This window comes from Nicotiana tomentosiformis, chromosome 5 (genome assembly GCF_000390325.3).
Source record: "Nicotiana tomentosiformis chromosome 5, ASM39032v3, whole genome shotgun sequence".
Lineage (NCBI taxonomy): Eukaryota > Viridiplantae > Streptophyta > Magnoliopsida > Solanales > Solanaceae > Nicotiana > Nicotiana tomentosiformis.
The window spans coordinates 671,355-689,909 of NC_090816.1; the positions used below are offsets into that span (position 1 = coordinate 671,355).

At 37.6% G+C, this 18,555-nt stretch overlaps 1 protein-coding gene across 1 annotated transcript; it reads right to left on the minus strand.

The window, feature by feature from the left end:
• Positions 1–1,007: 1,007 nt before the first annotated feature.
• On the minus strand, positions 1,008–9,645 carry LOC104101371 (probable protein S-acyltransferase 12). Its single transcript, XM_018772490.3, has 7 exons — positions 9,191–9,645; positions 5,029–5,281; positions 4,375–4,466; positions 2,150–2,276; positions 1,982–2,067; positions 1,764–1,829; positions 1,008–1,455 (listed from the first exon to the last, which is right to left on the minus strand). The coding sequence occupies exons 1-7, from the start codon at positions 9,365–9,367 to the stop codon at positions 1,339–1,341; spliced, it is 918 nt and encodes a 305-aa protein (XP_018628006.1). The 5' UTR covers positions 9,368–9,645; the 3' UTR covers positions 1,008–1,338.
• Positions 9,646–18,555: the final 8,910 nt, after the last annotated feature.

The window sequence follows — 18,555 nt, forward strand, 5'->3', positions numbered from 1 at the left end:
GTTGGTTAATTCGGCAGATATTAATTAACAAATGTCCAACATATTATACTGGCGTTTTATTCTGCATCATTTTATATTATTTTTTTGTGGTTTTGAATTAAAGATATCTCCAATACTATAGCATATGTTATTTTTTAAAGAACGGCATAAATTACTTGAAATTAAATTACATTTATATATTATACAATTAAGAACAGAATAAACGTTTCTCATATAAAATTTATAATAATATCAGAACATTGCAGATTAACGCATTGAGAAAATTCTAGATTATCACAGATGAAAGCATTGAGATGAAACCAGAAAATTAGAAGAATCAGAAAAATAATTGAGAGCTTACTTCAATCTGTAGATTACGCTGCAAGATTCTGCTGAAAACAGAGTGTGAGGTCGTGTTGCGCAAATTTATAAATATAGTAGGGTCATTTAGTCAATAACACATTCCCGTACTAATTTAGTGGCTAAATAAGGTTGACTTTTGTTTATGTGGCTAAATTTGATTGACCAGGCGTAAAAAGGGCTAGTTGTGAATTTTTCGTACAGCTGAAAATAAACGTGCAACGCATGTTCACAGAGACTAGTTACCTTAATTTATGGGAAGCACAAAATGATAGATGGCCGCTTGTCAGATAATAATGAGTTCAAATTTGTATAGTATCTAGCAAATCATATCATATTCCTTCTCATATATAAATCCTACATAAAAGAAAAGAGCAAAGACAATTATGAAAAAATTATTCAGTAAATCTATCAAGCTAGCAACAAGATGAAATTAGGGATGGCAAATGGGACGGAAGCGGTTTCGCCTTAACCTCCAAAATTTTCAACCCGCACCGCTTAGGCCCATGTAAGTTTTTTCACATTGACTAGTACATATTCAGTAATTAAGTTTGATTATGTCACCATTTTTAATATTTTTATTGTGTTTTCGTTATATGTTAGACCGGAATATCGCCATCTCAAGGAAACTTCACCTTGTAAATCTATCAGATTGAGAAGAGGGTACATGAGCAAACCTACACAGCATACATTAGAGGCTTAAATTAGAGTGTCCCGTCATTCTAGATACAGTACAATCCAATATTGATCATCCCATTATCAATATCTCCGATGTTACCACCACCGACAACTTAGGCTTTCACACAAAAACGTATTTCAGGATTACGTTACAGAACGTTTACATATACATAGACAAGTACAACCCACAAGCTCCTAATGAGAATTTGAAAATATCAATCAATGAATTGATGGTACTAGGAAACTGCCTACTCCTAACATCTGTTGTTGCATTGTCTTATGTAATGGACCAAAGTTCTATGTACGTCCCTGTATAAGAACTCATTCTTCAGTGTCTGAACGTGTCGGGAATTCCACTCCATAGAGTGCCGGTATGTTCTCCAAATCTTTCTTCGAGAACAATGGCAAAAACCATAATGCCTTATTAGCGCCAAAAACCTTTTAAAAAACAACCATTAGAAAACAATATTGGTCAAACCAAGGCACTCTCAGCAATTGCCTAAACAGTTCAACTACACCAATAACCAACAAATATCATTGATGGTAGAAATAATATCATACTCACTTAATAACACGACTCTCGTATTATAAATATTATAATTGACTGTTTATTGCATGATTGAAGAAATTATTCTTCAAGGTCTTAAACCTTTCCGGTCGCCTATAATTCCTGCTGCCATTGCTTAGAAGCCACTAAAAAGATGCATTATTAAAGCAAAAATAGAGGAGCGGCTTATGCATATCACCTGTTCAAAATTCCTTTTCCAGCCAAGGTCATACTTCCAGTGCACAGTTTTTTTCTTCTCATAAACCTAGAACACAGACAGACGAGGCAACTATAAGGTTACTACGAAAGGAAACATATTTCCTTTTTTCCTATCTATTTCTTGTCAATTTCATTCCTAGAGTTGAAGGAGAAGCATTAAAGTTGACATATAATGGACAATAACAACGTTTGACATACCTCCACTGAAGTGGTGTTGCTTGAGAGCAGAGATGCATGCATAATTACAAAACAAAGAAGACTGAGTGAAAAGGCTAGATTCAGAACTGCATCAACGTCAAATCTGTAAGAAACAAAGGAAATCATAACAATCAAGACTAAGTCATTAAGATAGTAGAGACTGCTTACCAAAGGCTAGAAAAACGACTGCAATGTTGTCCGGCGAGAATGAATGATTCTTGGCTTGTCGAAAGAATTTTATAAAACTGGGTAGCAGCACCAGAGTGTCCAATGTTGTTGTCAAAAATGTGTACATCTGCATAGATACTCAAATGCACAAGCTTAGTAAAGCACAATATAGATATCAGAGTGATAACTGATGACTTCAAGAAACTCTTTCCCACCAACAAGAAAAGAAACAGATATATAGGAGTGTACTTAGAAGCACGGAAATCAAACACTATGTCATCTAATTGACTCATATTTAGATCCAACATAAGCAAGTGACAGACACAAGCACACTCATATCCAAATGGACAAACACGAGTCTGCCATGTTGTTTTGATTTATTAAATTTTAGATACATGTAAGTCTATTTTGGCATCCGTGTCTCTGGTTTCGGAGACATGTCCAGAAAGGAGATACCAGGAGGACAATACCAAGTTCAAGCTATGTTGTTTTTGCAGTGCCATCTTGACACTTGCCTTGATAATATTGACTTATCAAAAAAATACCAAGTGCAAGATATGAATTTCGGAAAAAAACAGTTCATTCTTGTGTAATAATTGAAACTTATAAACACAATTCCGTAACCATGTAATCAACTCCTCAAAGCCATAGGATCTAAAAGAAGAAGAAAGCAAAAAAGAAAGTGCTGTTTAGCTTCCTCTCCTCCACCCCATTCCGTCCAAACCAGAGATTTCCTAAAACCCATACTTGTTTACTCTATTTGTGGACGAGTAAACTAATAGTACAGAGAAATGTTTCCTCCTACATGCTATTTGAATATAATATTATGTTAATAGCCAACTAGTCAATAAAAAGTTGTTAATACGAGGAAGCACCCAAGAAAACAGGGGTTTTAAGATAAGTAAAAGCATGGCATAATATACATATACCACAAGTTTGGCCGTATAAGAACAAAAGAATAAGTGAGATTTGATGCGATAATGGCATCTAAATTTAGACAATTCAAGTATCTATACACAATCTTCTAGGATGATGTAATTGTAACACACGATAAAATAGGATGGTTGAAATTGAGGAGTCCTATGAATACAATATTATAATGAGTGAACATTGGATCTAAGGCCCAACATATCCTCAAGATTAGAGTTGTAAAACTACCAATATTAAGATAGATGTGTGATCATACATGATTGGACAAGATGAACATGCTTACATAAGACAGCGGATGCAAATAGCACAAATAAAGGATTAAATTAGAAGTCATTTGAGATGATTTTGCTTCTCCTCCTTAGACATACAATGCACCGATATACTCCGACACTGTTGAAGGTGCTCAAATAGGACATAGTGAATCTAAAATTAAACTGAAGGAAGTTGATTTAAAAGATATACAAACTCTAGAAATCAATGCCGCTAAGAACAGAACTCAAAGGAAAGAAAGGATCTATATAGGTGATACCAACTAATTGAGATTAAAGAAAAAATATTTTGTTCCTACACTAAGATTATGTCCATTTGTTTACCAAAACGTGTTGGTCTAATTAGAGAATTGCATGTCGGTAATGCAACCGTGTCAGATTTATTGAACCTCTACTTATTGGAAACTGTGATTTAGTGAACCTCAACTTTAAGAAAAGACGCAATTTGCCTTAAAGACAAATTATGTACTGGTATTGAAAAGGACTGGGCCCGAAAGAGCAGAGTGGATATATGGATTTATATGACCAACTCCAATTGGTTTGTAATTGTGAATTGCAGTTGATTGAATGAGACAAATTGGCTTCTGTGCACTTACTACTTATTTGCAAGGTTAGAAAAGATACTCTTTTCAAGTTGTCTTATCGAAACTTTCCTCGTGCTCAAAAGTCAAGATAGCTTTAAAATTCATGAAAAGATCTTAGGGTCGATTTAGGTCACCAAGAGTGAAGTAGGCAAAGCCATGTAGAGGGAAAAGAAAGGCTCAAAATGGAGATAAGCAAGTGTTCAAAGTCACATCGAATTTCAATCTAAGATACCGTTATTTAACGAACGAAACATAACAACAGCGACAACAGCAAAAAATAATAACAAGAAGGCGGCGGCGGCTTTGGATTCCGCATATTTTGGCTATGAACATTTTCAGGACCACATTCACAGGCAAGAAAAGGTTGCAGGTATATATCTACTTGATTTTTCTGAAAAAAGCATTACACAAAAGCAAAAAGTATACAAAACTAACTCCATACCACAAAAAGGAGGAAAAACTTGTAGTTGCGGGACCCCACACAGTTGACAACCCATATGCAGTGATGATCCATCTTAAGAACACATCTTTGACCTACAGGACATGACAGAATTTCCAGTTCAGCAGATATCTGTTTTAGGTCTCATATAAGTGCCTAATTTCTGCAAATTGAGATACGCCATGATAGCCATAGAACAAAAGATCTTAAGGATAAATTAATGCAAATAATCATGTGACACTTCTAAGGCATGGTGCAGAGAGATAGAAATCACCATGCTTACTACTTCATGGCAAAATATACATACCCAAAATTAACCAGACTTTGACAGGAGAACTGCTTAAGAATATAGAGAAGAGATATGAAAACAACAATAAACCTTTCATCTCACACCCAACATGCCAGATAAGGATTAAGATAAAGATCTTAGGGGGCATTGCTCCAGCATGTGCAACTCCTTTGGGCTAGAGGCAGAAAATGGATAAAACAGTAACAAACACGCACGGTATAAATGGGTATGGGTGAAGATTTATACAACTCACATATAATCCATTTACCCACCTTGTCACCTATACCTCGACTGAAGGCAAGAGGATAACTTTATCTGGGCAATCGTAATTTGGATATAAGCATATAGTTAATTAGACTAGCACGTACAAACAGAACAATGATGACAACGAGGTGGCTTGCCATTTTGGCATTGACTGCAATAGCCTCTGAACTGTGACTGTCTTCTTTCTATCTGGTCAGTTGATACTGTTGGAGTAGGGTTCTCGATTGATGCATAATCAGTTAAAGCAACAGAGTTACCCTCCTCTATGTTCTGCTCAGATACTAGTTTCCAGTTTTCAGGGACCGAACCAGGGTCCTGAATTACTACCTTAATATAGCTCCACATTAGCAATACAAGCTGCAAGATGAATTACAGGTTTATATTAGGCTACTGAATCAAAGGTACAATCCTCAAAAGAAAATGATGCCTTCTCTAGGAAGTTTCCTGGTAATTGTGTACCAAGTCAAAAGTATAAAAGTAGGTATTGTTCCTGCGAATTTTCTATTTCAATAAGTGCAATTCATGTTTGCAACGTACAAATGATCTGCAACTCCAGACATATCAAAATTAGCAAAAGTGCAGTTTCTACATGATAAGGAAATGTCTGAGTCATGTATTTCATGAATCTCATGAACACAGCAAAACGGTAGTTTCTGAACAAATACAGAATGGTGGAGCCATGTTTATTAATGAATCTTTCGGACATGATAGGCAAAGCAAAGTTTCATTATAACATGGATCTTGAGTCTGGTAAATAGAACGACAAGAATTTATAAAGGAGTCGCGACAGCTCAGCAAAGTTACATCAAGTACTACATACTGCAGCCTGCAGGTTTGGAGAAGTGTGAATTAGATGGGAATTCTCAAAAGACATGAAGGCAAGTAGATATTCGCCAATGCTGCTGTATGCTTCAGATCTTAACAAGAATGCTAAGCATTTAGTCATCATTGTCTCATCAATCTCTTTGAGCAGTAAGGAATTATAGTTTCACTTCTCTCTTTACATGTTCTATGAGTTACATGAGCAGGCAAGCTAAGGAAGTGGGAGATTGTCTATCTACCTCATGCTTGAGTCACTAAAAGTAGCCACTACTCTTGCAAATGATATGCAAGACTTTGACTAGTTAGTAATATCATAGATAATCACAACTGGCATGACAGAAAAATTTAAGGACCAAATCTGGGCACTTGCTCAAATACTCTAACCCTTAAACTGCTAAAATTCCATGCTAGAAAAAATGACTTGTTTTCCAGTTTCAGTTTGGTCTATACCTTTCCTTTCCAGCTTGTAGGAAGATAATGGCTGACTCCGCTCAATGATAAATCTTCCCAAATATATCCTTCAATCCATTTTCCTTGATGGGATTACCTTTCAAATTTCTCTTGATTTTTTATATGACAGTCTTTCATCTACACAAGTTCGGATTGTCACACACTTTTACTACCTTTTCACATAAGTAAAAGTTTTAGCAATAGCAACAACCAGCACTATTCAGGAAAAAATGTGTATCCATTTTTCATGATATTACGCATGGATAAGGTATATCATGGCGAATTCTTTAGAAAAGTGTGGCTTCCACATTGGAACCTGACAAGTGAAACCCACAAGACACGATATAGAACTGTGATTTATATCTTCTTAATCTCCTGTTAGTCTACCGCCCAACGCCAAAAGAGTTCTTGTACTCTCAAGAAAATAGAGGAAAACTAATTAAGAGAGAAACAGTTTTGAATTGATTGTAGATACTATACCAGAGAGTTCATTATATCAGAGTTTAGCTACTAGAGGTACGGTAAATATAGACTACATTAATAACAAAGTTATTCGATAACAGAAATAACCTAAACGCTGAGATTCCTCATTATGACAGAATTAGGAGAATACTATTAACCTAAACAAGTGAACGAATCTAAAAAATTCTAACAACAAACAACAACATACCCAGTATATTCCCACAAGTGGGGTCTGGGGAGGGTGGTGAGTACGCAGACCTTACCCCTACCTTGTGCAGGTAGAGAGGTTGTTTCCGAGAGACCCTCGGGCTCAGTTAGGGGAATCTAGAAAATTCTAACATATAATTAAATTCATTCTCTTGACTTTCGACATGCCCCACAAATTCAAGGTAGTATAGCAACTTGAGTTTGCAAATCAAAACCGAAAAGACAAATCAAGTATGTCGGAAAAAGTTATTATTGAAGGAACAATGATCTGAATAGCATTGCCAGAACATTGCTGTTGGAATAGTGCACGCATTGGTGTCAAAGGCAAAAAGCATCAAAAGCCCCAAGGTCTGCAAGTCTTTAAGCACTTCAGTGAAGGAAGGCACAAATGAAGAGAAAGTAAAGAATCTTATATGCAATGTAAGAAAAATTACTCACTCTATTCCATTTTATATCACGCTCTTTCTTTTTAATTTTTTCTAAAAAGAATTATCTTTCTATATTTATTTATTTTTGAAAAGGTAACATTTGTATATAAATAATAAGACTACATAGAAACTGTGGAGTCATCCATAATTACAAGGTGAAACATAGGAGAAGCTCTCCTAATCCTTTTTCTTCTCATAAGGATTCTAATAAATCAAAAATAGATTCATGCTTTTCTAAGTATTCTCCTTTACACCAAAAAAATACAAGGTAGCACACCTATGGGAAGAAGAATAACTTGGTTAGGCACCCAAGGGTGTGGCCTCGCAGTCAATAACCGGAATGACTATAGGATATCAGGGTTCAAATCTCACCTAAAGCAAAAATGCTAGATGATTTCTTTCCACCTGTATGGACAGACTTCCCTTGTACATGTGCTATAAGGAGATAGCAGGCACCCCATGGATTAGTCGACGCGCACACAAGATGGCCCGAACATCATCGTTTTGCATCCAGCGGCGGGGACAAACATTTGATTTCCCAGTTAATGAAGGCTCTTCTGGACAAAAATTTCCAATATTTTAGCTTGAAGAGATACAGATGCTTCAATCATTGTTACTGTATCATAGGGGTCTTGAAGCTGCTTTCCAGAAGGGGTATACTCCAGCCAAGAGTTCTCAAATTTTCCAAGTATATTTGCAAATAAAGGAGGATAAAACGACTCCATCTGGTGAGTAACCTATGAGTTGTCGTCTATATAGCTGGAGTAGATCTCCCATTCTTTCTCGTGAGAATCTAGAGACATTAAAGTCACCACCCAAGTTATAACCATAGTCCTTCAGTACAGAAAGCTCAAACCTAGTCTTTCTATTCATTTCTAGCATTTCGTCCATATGCATCCGAGAAATCATTGAGAAATAATAAACAATATTTGAGAGAACAACAGAGATAAGAGTGACAACCACTTAAAATATCTTTACACGACCACCATCATTTATCTCATAGAATTAGGATTCCTCCACTTCTGTTAGTGGTCGGTAGGGAAAATAAACACCACCCAGCTTCACTTTGCCCAATGAATCTCCCCTTCCATTCTTCCATCTTAGATCTTTAAACCCCTCCCATTCTAGCTTACAATTTTATCTCCATTTGTCAACAATTAGATATGCCCTTCCTCTACTCCTATCACCCCATATCCGTAGATGATGTAGAAGCCTAGCTTCTTCAATTCTTTCTATTCCTAATCCAACATACAGTTTTTCCATGTATTAAGCTGTCTCAAATAAAGCTCACATTCTTATAAAGAAGCTTCTACCTCATATTATAGAACACCAAATGAAACACATATTAGCAAACTTTTATGCAACAATCCATTTAACCTTTCTTTCTTAATCTCTACTAATCAAAGGGAGTTATCCAATTTGGAGGCGAAGGATAACACAAAATGTTACCTGGTTTCACTGCTCCACTTGAAGAAATTTTTTTTCTTCGTACAATCTCTGAATAGCAATGAACTTAATTGTCACCCCAACATATTCTTGGTAACGGCAAAGAGTAAACATTGGCAACTTTGGTCCAAGTAGTAGAGTAACATTAGTTCAGATTGAGATGGAGATAGGAAGAAGGAACAATTATAACATGAAGAGCTATAAGATCTCCTGTAGGGTCCAGGTTTCGTAATTGATATCAATCCAATAAAGATTCTAAGTCTCATCTTAATGTGGTGTTAGAGCCAGTTGAATATTGGGATAGAGATAGGGACAAGAATAATTTAATTAATAGCGCACCCTCGCTATCTCCTTCCCATACTACCTTGCAATTCATTACTAGCCTTTTCCATAGTCCAACTACAAACATATCTATGCTCATAAGTAAAGGCAAAAGATAAGATGAACTTACAAGAATATGAAAGGTGAGGAAAGACAAGAAGGAGGTGAAGCTGCGAGTGTGAAGGAGGTGGGGAGCCAAGGTAAGAAGGACAACAGCATAATAGGAGAGAGCGACAATAGCGAAAACGATGAGGATCATGAAATAGCCCAGGACTTTGAGTCCCGAACATAGCCTGAAAGGGTTCATTGCAGGAGGCACAAGTTGTAGAACGGGCAAGGACGCCCTTCTGGATCGAGCTGGGAACAGGCGTCTCCAGTTATGGGAAGCCAGCTCGAAATAGTGAGAACGCCGGTCACCGAGATTATCGACCGGCCGAGAGGAGATTAATCTATCTCTGTCGGTGTGTTTTACTTTTACCACATCGAAATACACAGTCTCTCCTGTGTCTCAGATTGTTTAAAAATTTGACTCAACTTTGCCTTAGTCCAGGAAGAAGAATTTTTAATTTTTTATAATATGTGATTAGATCAAGGAAAAAGAATTAGATTGACGAACCCAAAAAAAGGGGGGGTAGAACGAATAAAACCAAAAAATAGAGGGCGAATACACATTTGACGTGAGCAAGCAAGAAATCATTACAATAATTAAGCTAGCGTTTGGCCATAGATTCTCAAATTTGTTCTGAAAAATTTAATTTGGGTGAAGTTTGGTTTGAACATAAAAATGTGTTTGGTCATCCGTTTTCAAAACATATTTTACAAATTTATTTTGGCAAAACATAAAACATGACTTATACCCACAAGTTCTAAAAACTATCACAAATACCCAATAGTACCATTATCAATAACACTCATTATATTATCGCAAACCATAGTCCTCAACATAAATAAATTTAATACAAATTTATTATTTTTATAATAAACTACATGATACACTATCAGATGACCGAGAAAACGAAGCAACATTGTTACAAAATAATAAATGGTGGGCTCTTTTATAAAATACAAAAGTTTGGGACAATTTTTAAAAAATTGTATTAGTGATATTTTGGACCATTAGCTGGTTTTGGGATTTAGGATTTTGCCAAAATGTAGGCAAAATCTATGGCCAAACATGCATTTACCAAATAAAACCCAAATTTATTTTGACAAAAATTATGGCCAAACGAGTCCTAAGTATAATATGAAAAGAAGAAAGGAGGAATTTTTGCCGATAGGATGGACTACAAAAAGAATTATGGCTCTAAATCGCCCAAAAAAAAAGAGAAACGGTCATGATAAAGCGATTGACTATTGTTTATTATGTCAATTTTTATGGGCACGCAAAAAATTTAGGAGATTCGGGGTCGGTCGCCCAAATTCATGCAGATGACGTGGACTATAGCACACGAGAATTTGGAAATCATCTTAAATTCCTATTTATGACCCTAGAACACCCAAAATAAGGAATGGTCATCGCGGAACAATGGCCATTGTTCATTAGGTCATTTTTTATAGACCCGCAAAATTTTAGAAGATTCGGAGTCGGTCGCCCGAACTAATACAAATGGCGTGGAGTGGACTATAGCAGATGAAATCTGTGAATCGTCCTGAATTCTCGTTTTATGGCCCTAAAATGCTTGAAAACGAGGACCATCCATAGTGAAACGATAACTATTAGTCATTAGGCCTTTTTTTGGGGCTCGCAAAATTTAAGGAGATTCGGAGTCGATCGTATGAATTCATGCATATGGTGTGGACTATAATACATGAAAATCTGGGAATCGTCCTAAATTCCCGTTTTATGGCCCTAAAATGCCAAAAAGTGAGAAACGATCATGGCAAAATAATGACTATTGTTCATTAGGTCATTTTTTATGGGCACTGCAAATTTTTAGGAGATTTGGAGTCGATCACCCGAATTCATGCAGATGACGTGGACTATGCACACAAAAATTTGGGAATCGTCCTGAATTCCTGTTTATAGCCTTATAATGTCACAAAATGAGGAACGGTCATGGCGAAGCGATGACTATTGATCATTAGATATTTTTTATGGACCCATAAAAATTTAAGAGATTCGGGGCCGGTTGTCCGAATTCATGCAGATAGCGTGGATTATAGCACACGAAAATATGAGAATCGTCTTGGATTCTTGTTTTTAGCTCTAAAATACCAAAAATCGAGGAACAGTCATGGCGAAGTGATGACTATAGTTTATTAGGTCATTTTTACGGGCCCGCAAAAATTTAGGAAATTTGGAGCCGGTCTCCCGAATTTATGTAGATGGTGTGGATTTTAGTACATGAAAATATGGAAATTGTCCTAATTTCCTGCTCTATGGCCCTAAAACGCCAAAAATTGAGGAACAAGCATGGCGAAGCAATGACTATTGTTCATTTGGTCATTTTTTATGGGCACGTAAAATTTTAGGAGATTCGGGGCTAGTCAACCGAATTCATGCAGATCTCGTGGACTATAACATACGATAATCTGGTAATCGTCCCGAATTTCTATTTTCTGACTCTAAAATGCTGAAAACGAAGAATGGACATGGCGAAGCGATATCTTTGTTTATTAGGACATTTTTTATGGGCCCACAAAACTTTAGAATATTCGGAGCCAGTCGCCCGAATTCATACAGATGGTGTGGACTATAGCACGCGAAAATTTGGAAATCGTCTTGAATTCCTATTTTATGGCCCTTAGACGCCAAAAAATAAGGAACAATCGTGACGAAGCAATGACTATTGTTCATTAGGTTGTTCCTAATTGGCCCGCAAAATTTTAAAAAATTCGGGGTCGGTCACCGAAATTCGCATATAGCTTGGACTATAGCACGCGAAAATCTGGGAATCGTCCATCCCTTGCCCGTTTTCCTCTCCCATGCATCCAATGCCCACAACCAATAAGAATTCTTCTAACCGCTTTCCTAGCATCTTCTCATTAGTCACTAAAGATTTTCCTCAATTACCCTTTAAGTTCTAGATATTTACCCTTTTAGCTTACTTTACCCCTCCCCTTCTAGCATCTTCCTCTTTTACCCTTTTCTTTTATCTTTTACTATGATTGACCTTAAAGAGGACTTGGGTCAAATATAAAGAGGCCATGAACCTAGGCTTGGTTGACATCTACCCGTCCTAGGAGCCCATACTACACTATCAATTCATCCCATTCTAGACTATAAATTCCTCTAGGCATGTTTCTCAAACAAACAAGTCTCATCCTTCTACAATACAGTCAGAAACGAAACCTAAAATCCAAATCAATACTCTTAAACTAAGGACCAATACCAAATTAACATAATTAAGCTAAACATAGACTGACACTTAAGCAAAACAAAAATATCTAAAAGCAACAACCTAAATAGACTTAATTAGACAAGCAACTAATTGGAATTAACGAACTAATATGGAATTAACTATCAATATAAAATACAGGAAATCAAAGGGGGAGGGGGAGTGGGGAGGGGGGAAGAGAGTTATACCATTCAAGGGCCTATCTTGCCAAAAGGGGTGGATCCTGGCAAGCGGAGACCGATTGCACGGGAGTACCCACCTTGAACTTTAGGATCCAGTAGGTGTTGATGTACAAGCGGACATTGCGAGCTGAATTCAGAAAAACCAAACTCGAGTTGGAGGTCAGAAAAGGGAAGGTCTTACAGTAGGGGGTAAGTATTTTGGTTGTTAAAGGCCATTGTTACATAATCATTTGCTTGATTTTGTCAATCGGCCAGTGGTACATGTAACAATGGCTTTTGATAGCCAAATGAAAGGTCATGGAGGCGGACTTAGTTAAAAATCATGAAACCCTAGCTGACAGGGGTCAATGACACTTGAGCAACGAACCTAAATCTTTATTCTACGAGTTGCTGCAAGTGATATTGGCTCCTAGTAGGCAATATCAGGAACAAAAGAGTACATGTGCCTTGACCACCAAGGGTCTTTGACCAACGAATACTAACTCAGACCTTTTAAGTCCGATAAGTACTTCATTGGCCAAAAATCTTTGAAGAATCTAGGCCGAAAAAAGAAAACTTAGGGAAAGAAGAAGGCGATTTAGGAGTTTCAGGCTGGTCAACGGTGAGTTGACGGGCGGCGGTGGGCGCGAAATAACATGAAACTAACCTCAATCAATAGATCTCATAGGGATCTATCGATTGTCGTTTGTTTCAAGAGATTTCAGTTGTTGGTTGAGTGGGAATCGGGGAAGGGCAGAAAGGTTAGGGTTTTGATTTTGGAGGTTTGATTTGGTGTTGAAGAGGTGAAGATCAAGGTTTGATCTTGGCAAGGAGGAGGAAAGGAGAAGAGTTAGAGTGGTTTGCAATTAATTCGTTAACTCCCGCCGGTGGAGAAGAGTTAGAGTGGTTTGCAATTGATTGGTTAACTCCGACCGGTAAAGACAATTTTTGGTCGGTGGTCAAAAGTGGAGGATTAGTGGTTTGAGAGTGGTGAGTGGCGGAGATGATTTCTTGCCACTCGGGAGAGAAAGAAAGAGGGCAGAATTGAAAGATTGACCTTTTCTTTAAAAAAGAAATTCAAGTGGAACGGCATAATTTCGATTCGAAACTACGTTGTTTGGAGGGGTCTGTGAGGTCAAGGGAATTGACCGTGCTGAGATTTGGACTGGGCAGGGAAATAGCATAACTGGGCCAGTGAAATGTTTGGCCCAGTTCTTCAACTGGAAGAGACGATCCATTTTTTTCTTCTTTTACTTTACACAATTAACCACTTGAACCTTAATTATCAAATGGCTTATTTCTTGCATTTCTAGCCCGTTTTTGTCTAATTAACATTAAATATCCTAACCAACTATTTATTTATGCAAATTACATCCAAAAATGCAAAATAAACGGCAATTAACATTTTTGTGATTTTGTGTATTTTAATGCGCAACTAAATGTAACTAAATGCAATGAAATGCAATTAATAAACGAAATGTAAAAACTAAAAAAGAATTAGAATTTCTGAAAAACCTATAAAGTTTGAAATAAATAAAGGACCTAATTAGAGCTTTAGGAATAATTTTTTTTTTAGCAAAAATCACATGCACATAGGCCTACCTCTGTCATGCCCCGAACCTGGGGGGCGAGACTAGCACCAGGTACCTCACCTAATCTAGCGTACCAACTTGCGACTAAGGGACTCTGAACATATAATGTCATAATTTGGCCATGGGGCTACATTGCAAGACAACTTGCGAAGAAATATATAAAACTGAACGAAAACTAGCGCTGATTAAACATCAATATAAAGCTGGGCCGATAAGGCCGTCATAACTACTATAACTGACAAACCAATAAAATATACATACCAGGCCTACAAGCCTAACATACTGCACTAACTATTAAGATATGTCTACAAGTCTCTACCGATGAATGTATTATGATCGGAACAGGGCCTCAACCTACCCATAACATATATACATACATATAGAAGATGTACACAAAACCCTAGACCTGGCAACTCCGAAGGACGTGGAGCTTACCGATCAGGCTAAACTCGGGAAACACCTACTGAGGAGGTCTACCCGTCTGTCTATCTTAACCTGCACGCATGAAATGCAGCGTCCCCAGAAAAGGGACGTCATTATGAAATATTGTACCGAGTATGTAAGGCAATAACATAACTAAAAGCTGAACTGATAATATAATAACTGAAAGTAACAGGGAGTTAAAGATGATCTGAAGATATACTTACCTGATGATACTAACTCAACTCTTTCAATATAGTAAGTAAAATAAATGTTCGGCCCTATAAGGCTCGGTACGTGTAATTGCTCGGTCGTAGTAGGCTCGCTCATAGGCGCTCGACCATACTAGGCTCTGTATCTCGGCCATCCTGGGCTCGCTCATAGGCGCTCGGCCACAGTAGGCTCGACATATAACTTACCATCTGATCAGAGGTTGCCCAATAGGGGCATGCCCACCGATTATAGCTCGATGGTGGTGAAAATACACTAATACCGTATGTATATATATATAGACCCTCTGCTCTCATGACTGGAAGAAGACAATACTTAACTGAATATAAAGTTCTGATAAGGGAGAATACTGTAACTTATGAAACTAGGATAATGTACATAAGTTCAGGAATACAAACTTCTCTTTATGCCTCATTATCAAACTCATGTAGTTACGGGATCATGCCAAAATGAAGAAAGGTTTAACCTTAACATACCTTATCACAATCTTTCCACTCACCAAGTTGAACTCGTCTCTTCGCACCTTAATCTATAACAACGATAATAATACTATCATTAAGTTACGAATGGTACAATTATCGCACAACGAACGACAAACTTATTTTGTATTAAAACAAGCAATATCTCCCCTATAATCCTTACTTCCTCCAAATTCAAGATAATACTAACAACACAAGAACGCAATAATAACAACATATATACATTATTTTCCAACCTTATATACACCACAAAATACTACAAAACAGCCCAACATACCTCAATCTCTTCATACACAAAACGATCACTGTAGTAGTGTCAAACAGCCCGAAAATGTTACGACAAATGACCAGCCCATCACCCTGCATTTATGTGGTGTTTCTCCACACCCTTCCTCCTCCAAAACTCCACAAAACAGTAGTAAAACACGTATCCCAATAATAACACAAACAAGTCCACAAAACAGTCTGCTACAAGCGAATAACTCGAACTCACGGCTTCCGATCACCATCCCATGAGTTCTTACAATATAGAATGACTTACCATGCTTTTACATCAGAAATAAATGGATTAAAGAGAGCAGTAAACTTACCTTATTTGTTGGATAACTCAGCTCCTATCTTGGTTCTTCAAACTCTAGTTTTTACCTCCAATTAGAACTTGAAAGGGAGAGTAAATCAATTAGGGTTTGTGGGCAATATTTGGGAGGATTTTTACAGAGCTTATGCCTGGTTATTATGACTTATTATTAGTCTAATATATGAAGGAGATAGGCCTTTAAAAATTCCTCTTTGGATGACCCGAAATGGCCCATTTTGGATGACCTGAACTGGCCCATTTTTGGAATCTCATTTAAGCAAGTAGGTGACAGTCTTATCGCAAAAATGCCCATATCCCTCTACTCCGCTATCATATTGACAAAAGGTGTAATGCGTTAGAAATAGACTCATAGATCTTCAATTTTATGGGTGGAACACCCATAACTCCAAGTATATCGGGAGAAAATTACAGTTACATTTGACCCAAAGTTTCAGTAAAACTTATGAACGTAACTTGTGATGACTTTCATCGACTTTTGTTTCACAACTCGCTTGACTTCAAAACATAACTCACGACTATCATACGACTAAAATAACTCATAACATAGCCTCCTTATCATATTAAGCACCCTAGTCTCACCCCAAAAGTACATGTTATAACATTCCCAACTTATCAACTTTCGACGAAATATTATTTTCTTCAATTCCTTTAACTTTTGAACCTTCCAACCTTCTTTGTACTTGTTGTTCATGATCTCCAATAGTTGTAACCTCCGAGGTAACATGAATAACTTACTTTGTATATTTTCAAAGATGATCTCATTTCTGGCCCTGCATTAGTTTGCTCACGACGCACGTTTACGCATGAAAATATAGAGTGTAACATCATTCCCCCCTTGGGAACATTCGTCCTTGAATGTTAACTCGTAAAGACTTTGGAAATTTTTTGGAGTCTCCTCTATACACTAAACTAAAACCAACCTACACGCAACTAGAAAACATACTATGCATGCCACATATGGCCAATGTATATAAATAGCAACACTTTTCCTCACACAGCCGTAAATCATAAATACTAAAAGGCAAGAAATAAGAGCTTACGTGATGACCTACTTGCCTGAATAAAGTTGTGTTGTATCATCCCATTGCGAGCCATATCTTCAGTTTGAAATAGATGAGGGTATTTAGACTTTATTTCTTCCTCCGCTTCCCATGTCATTTCTTCCACATTCTTGCTTCTCCATAAAACCTTCACGGAGGCTACCTCCTTATTTCGTAGCTTGCGGATTTGTCGGTCTAGGATGGCAACTGGAATTTCTTCGTATGACAAGTCCTCTATAATATGTACACCATCTGTGGGCACCACTCTGGTAGGATCGCCAATGCACTTCCATAGCATAGATACGTGAAAAATCGGATGGACTGACTCCAATTCTGAGGGAAATTCTAACTCATAAGCTACTTGGCCCACTCTCCAAATGATCCTACAAGTCCCAATATATTGTGGGCTGAGCTTGACTTTCTTGCCAAACCTCATCACGCCCTTCATAGGTGATACCTTTATACCCAGTCATTAACCCCGAACTCTAAGTCTCGTCGCCGCACGTCAGAATATGACTTCTGATGACTCTAAGATGCCAACAGTCGCTCCCGGATAAACTTTACTTTCTCTATGGCCTGCTGAACTACGTCTGGCCCATGTAACCCAGATTCTCCAATATCAAACCACCCTATAGGAGTTCTTCATGTACACTCATACATAGCCTCGTACGGAGCCATCTGAATACTGGAGTGATAAATGTTATTATATGCAAACTCGACAAGAGGTAGATGTTCGTCCCAACTTTTTTTAAAATCCAACACACATGCTCGTAACATATCCTCGAGCGTCTGAATTATGCGTTCGGTTTGTCCATCAGTCTGTGGATGAAAAGCTGTGCTGAGATTCACCTGAGTCCCTAGACCTCTCTGAAATGACCTCCAAAAATGTGCTGTAAATTGGTCCCTACGGTCAGATATAATAGATTCTAGTACTCCGTGTAGCCGCATTATCGCCTTAATATATAACTTTGCATAATCGTCTGATGTATATGTAGATCTGACCGGTAGTAAATGAGCTAATTTCGTGAGCCTATCGACTATCACCTATATAGAATAGAACTTACGATGAGAACACGGTAAACTCGTGACAAAGTCCATAATTATCGCCTCCCATTTCCACGTCAGGATCACTATAGTCTGCATTAGCCCTCCGGGCTTCTGATGCTCTACCTTCACCTGCTGGCAACTAGGATACTGGGCGACAAACTCAGCAATGTTCTTCTTCATACCGTTCCACCCGTACACATCCTTAATGTCATGATACATCTTCGTCAACCCATGATGAATGAAGTACCACGAATAATGTGCCTCTGACATAATCCTATCTCATAGCCCTACTACATCTGGAACATATAGATGACCCATGTATCTGAGAACCCATCTCCCTTGAGCTCTAACAACGGCTTCTTTTGTTGTGGAACTCGCTCTCTCAACTCGACTAACTAAAGGTCCCGTACTGCCTTTCCTTGACTTCAGCTATGAGAGATGATTTTCCAGTGTTTTGGAGTACAACTTCACCATCGTCAGAATCTACTAACTGAACCTTCAAATAAGCCAATTGATGAATCTCTCTAGTTAATTGTCTTTTCTCGGCCTCTACATGTGCTAAGCTACTCATAGATCGACGACTTAAGGC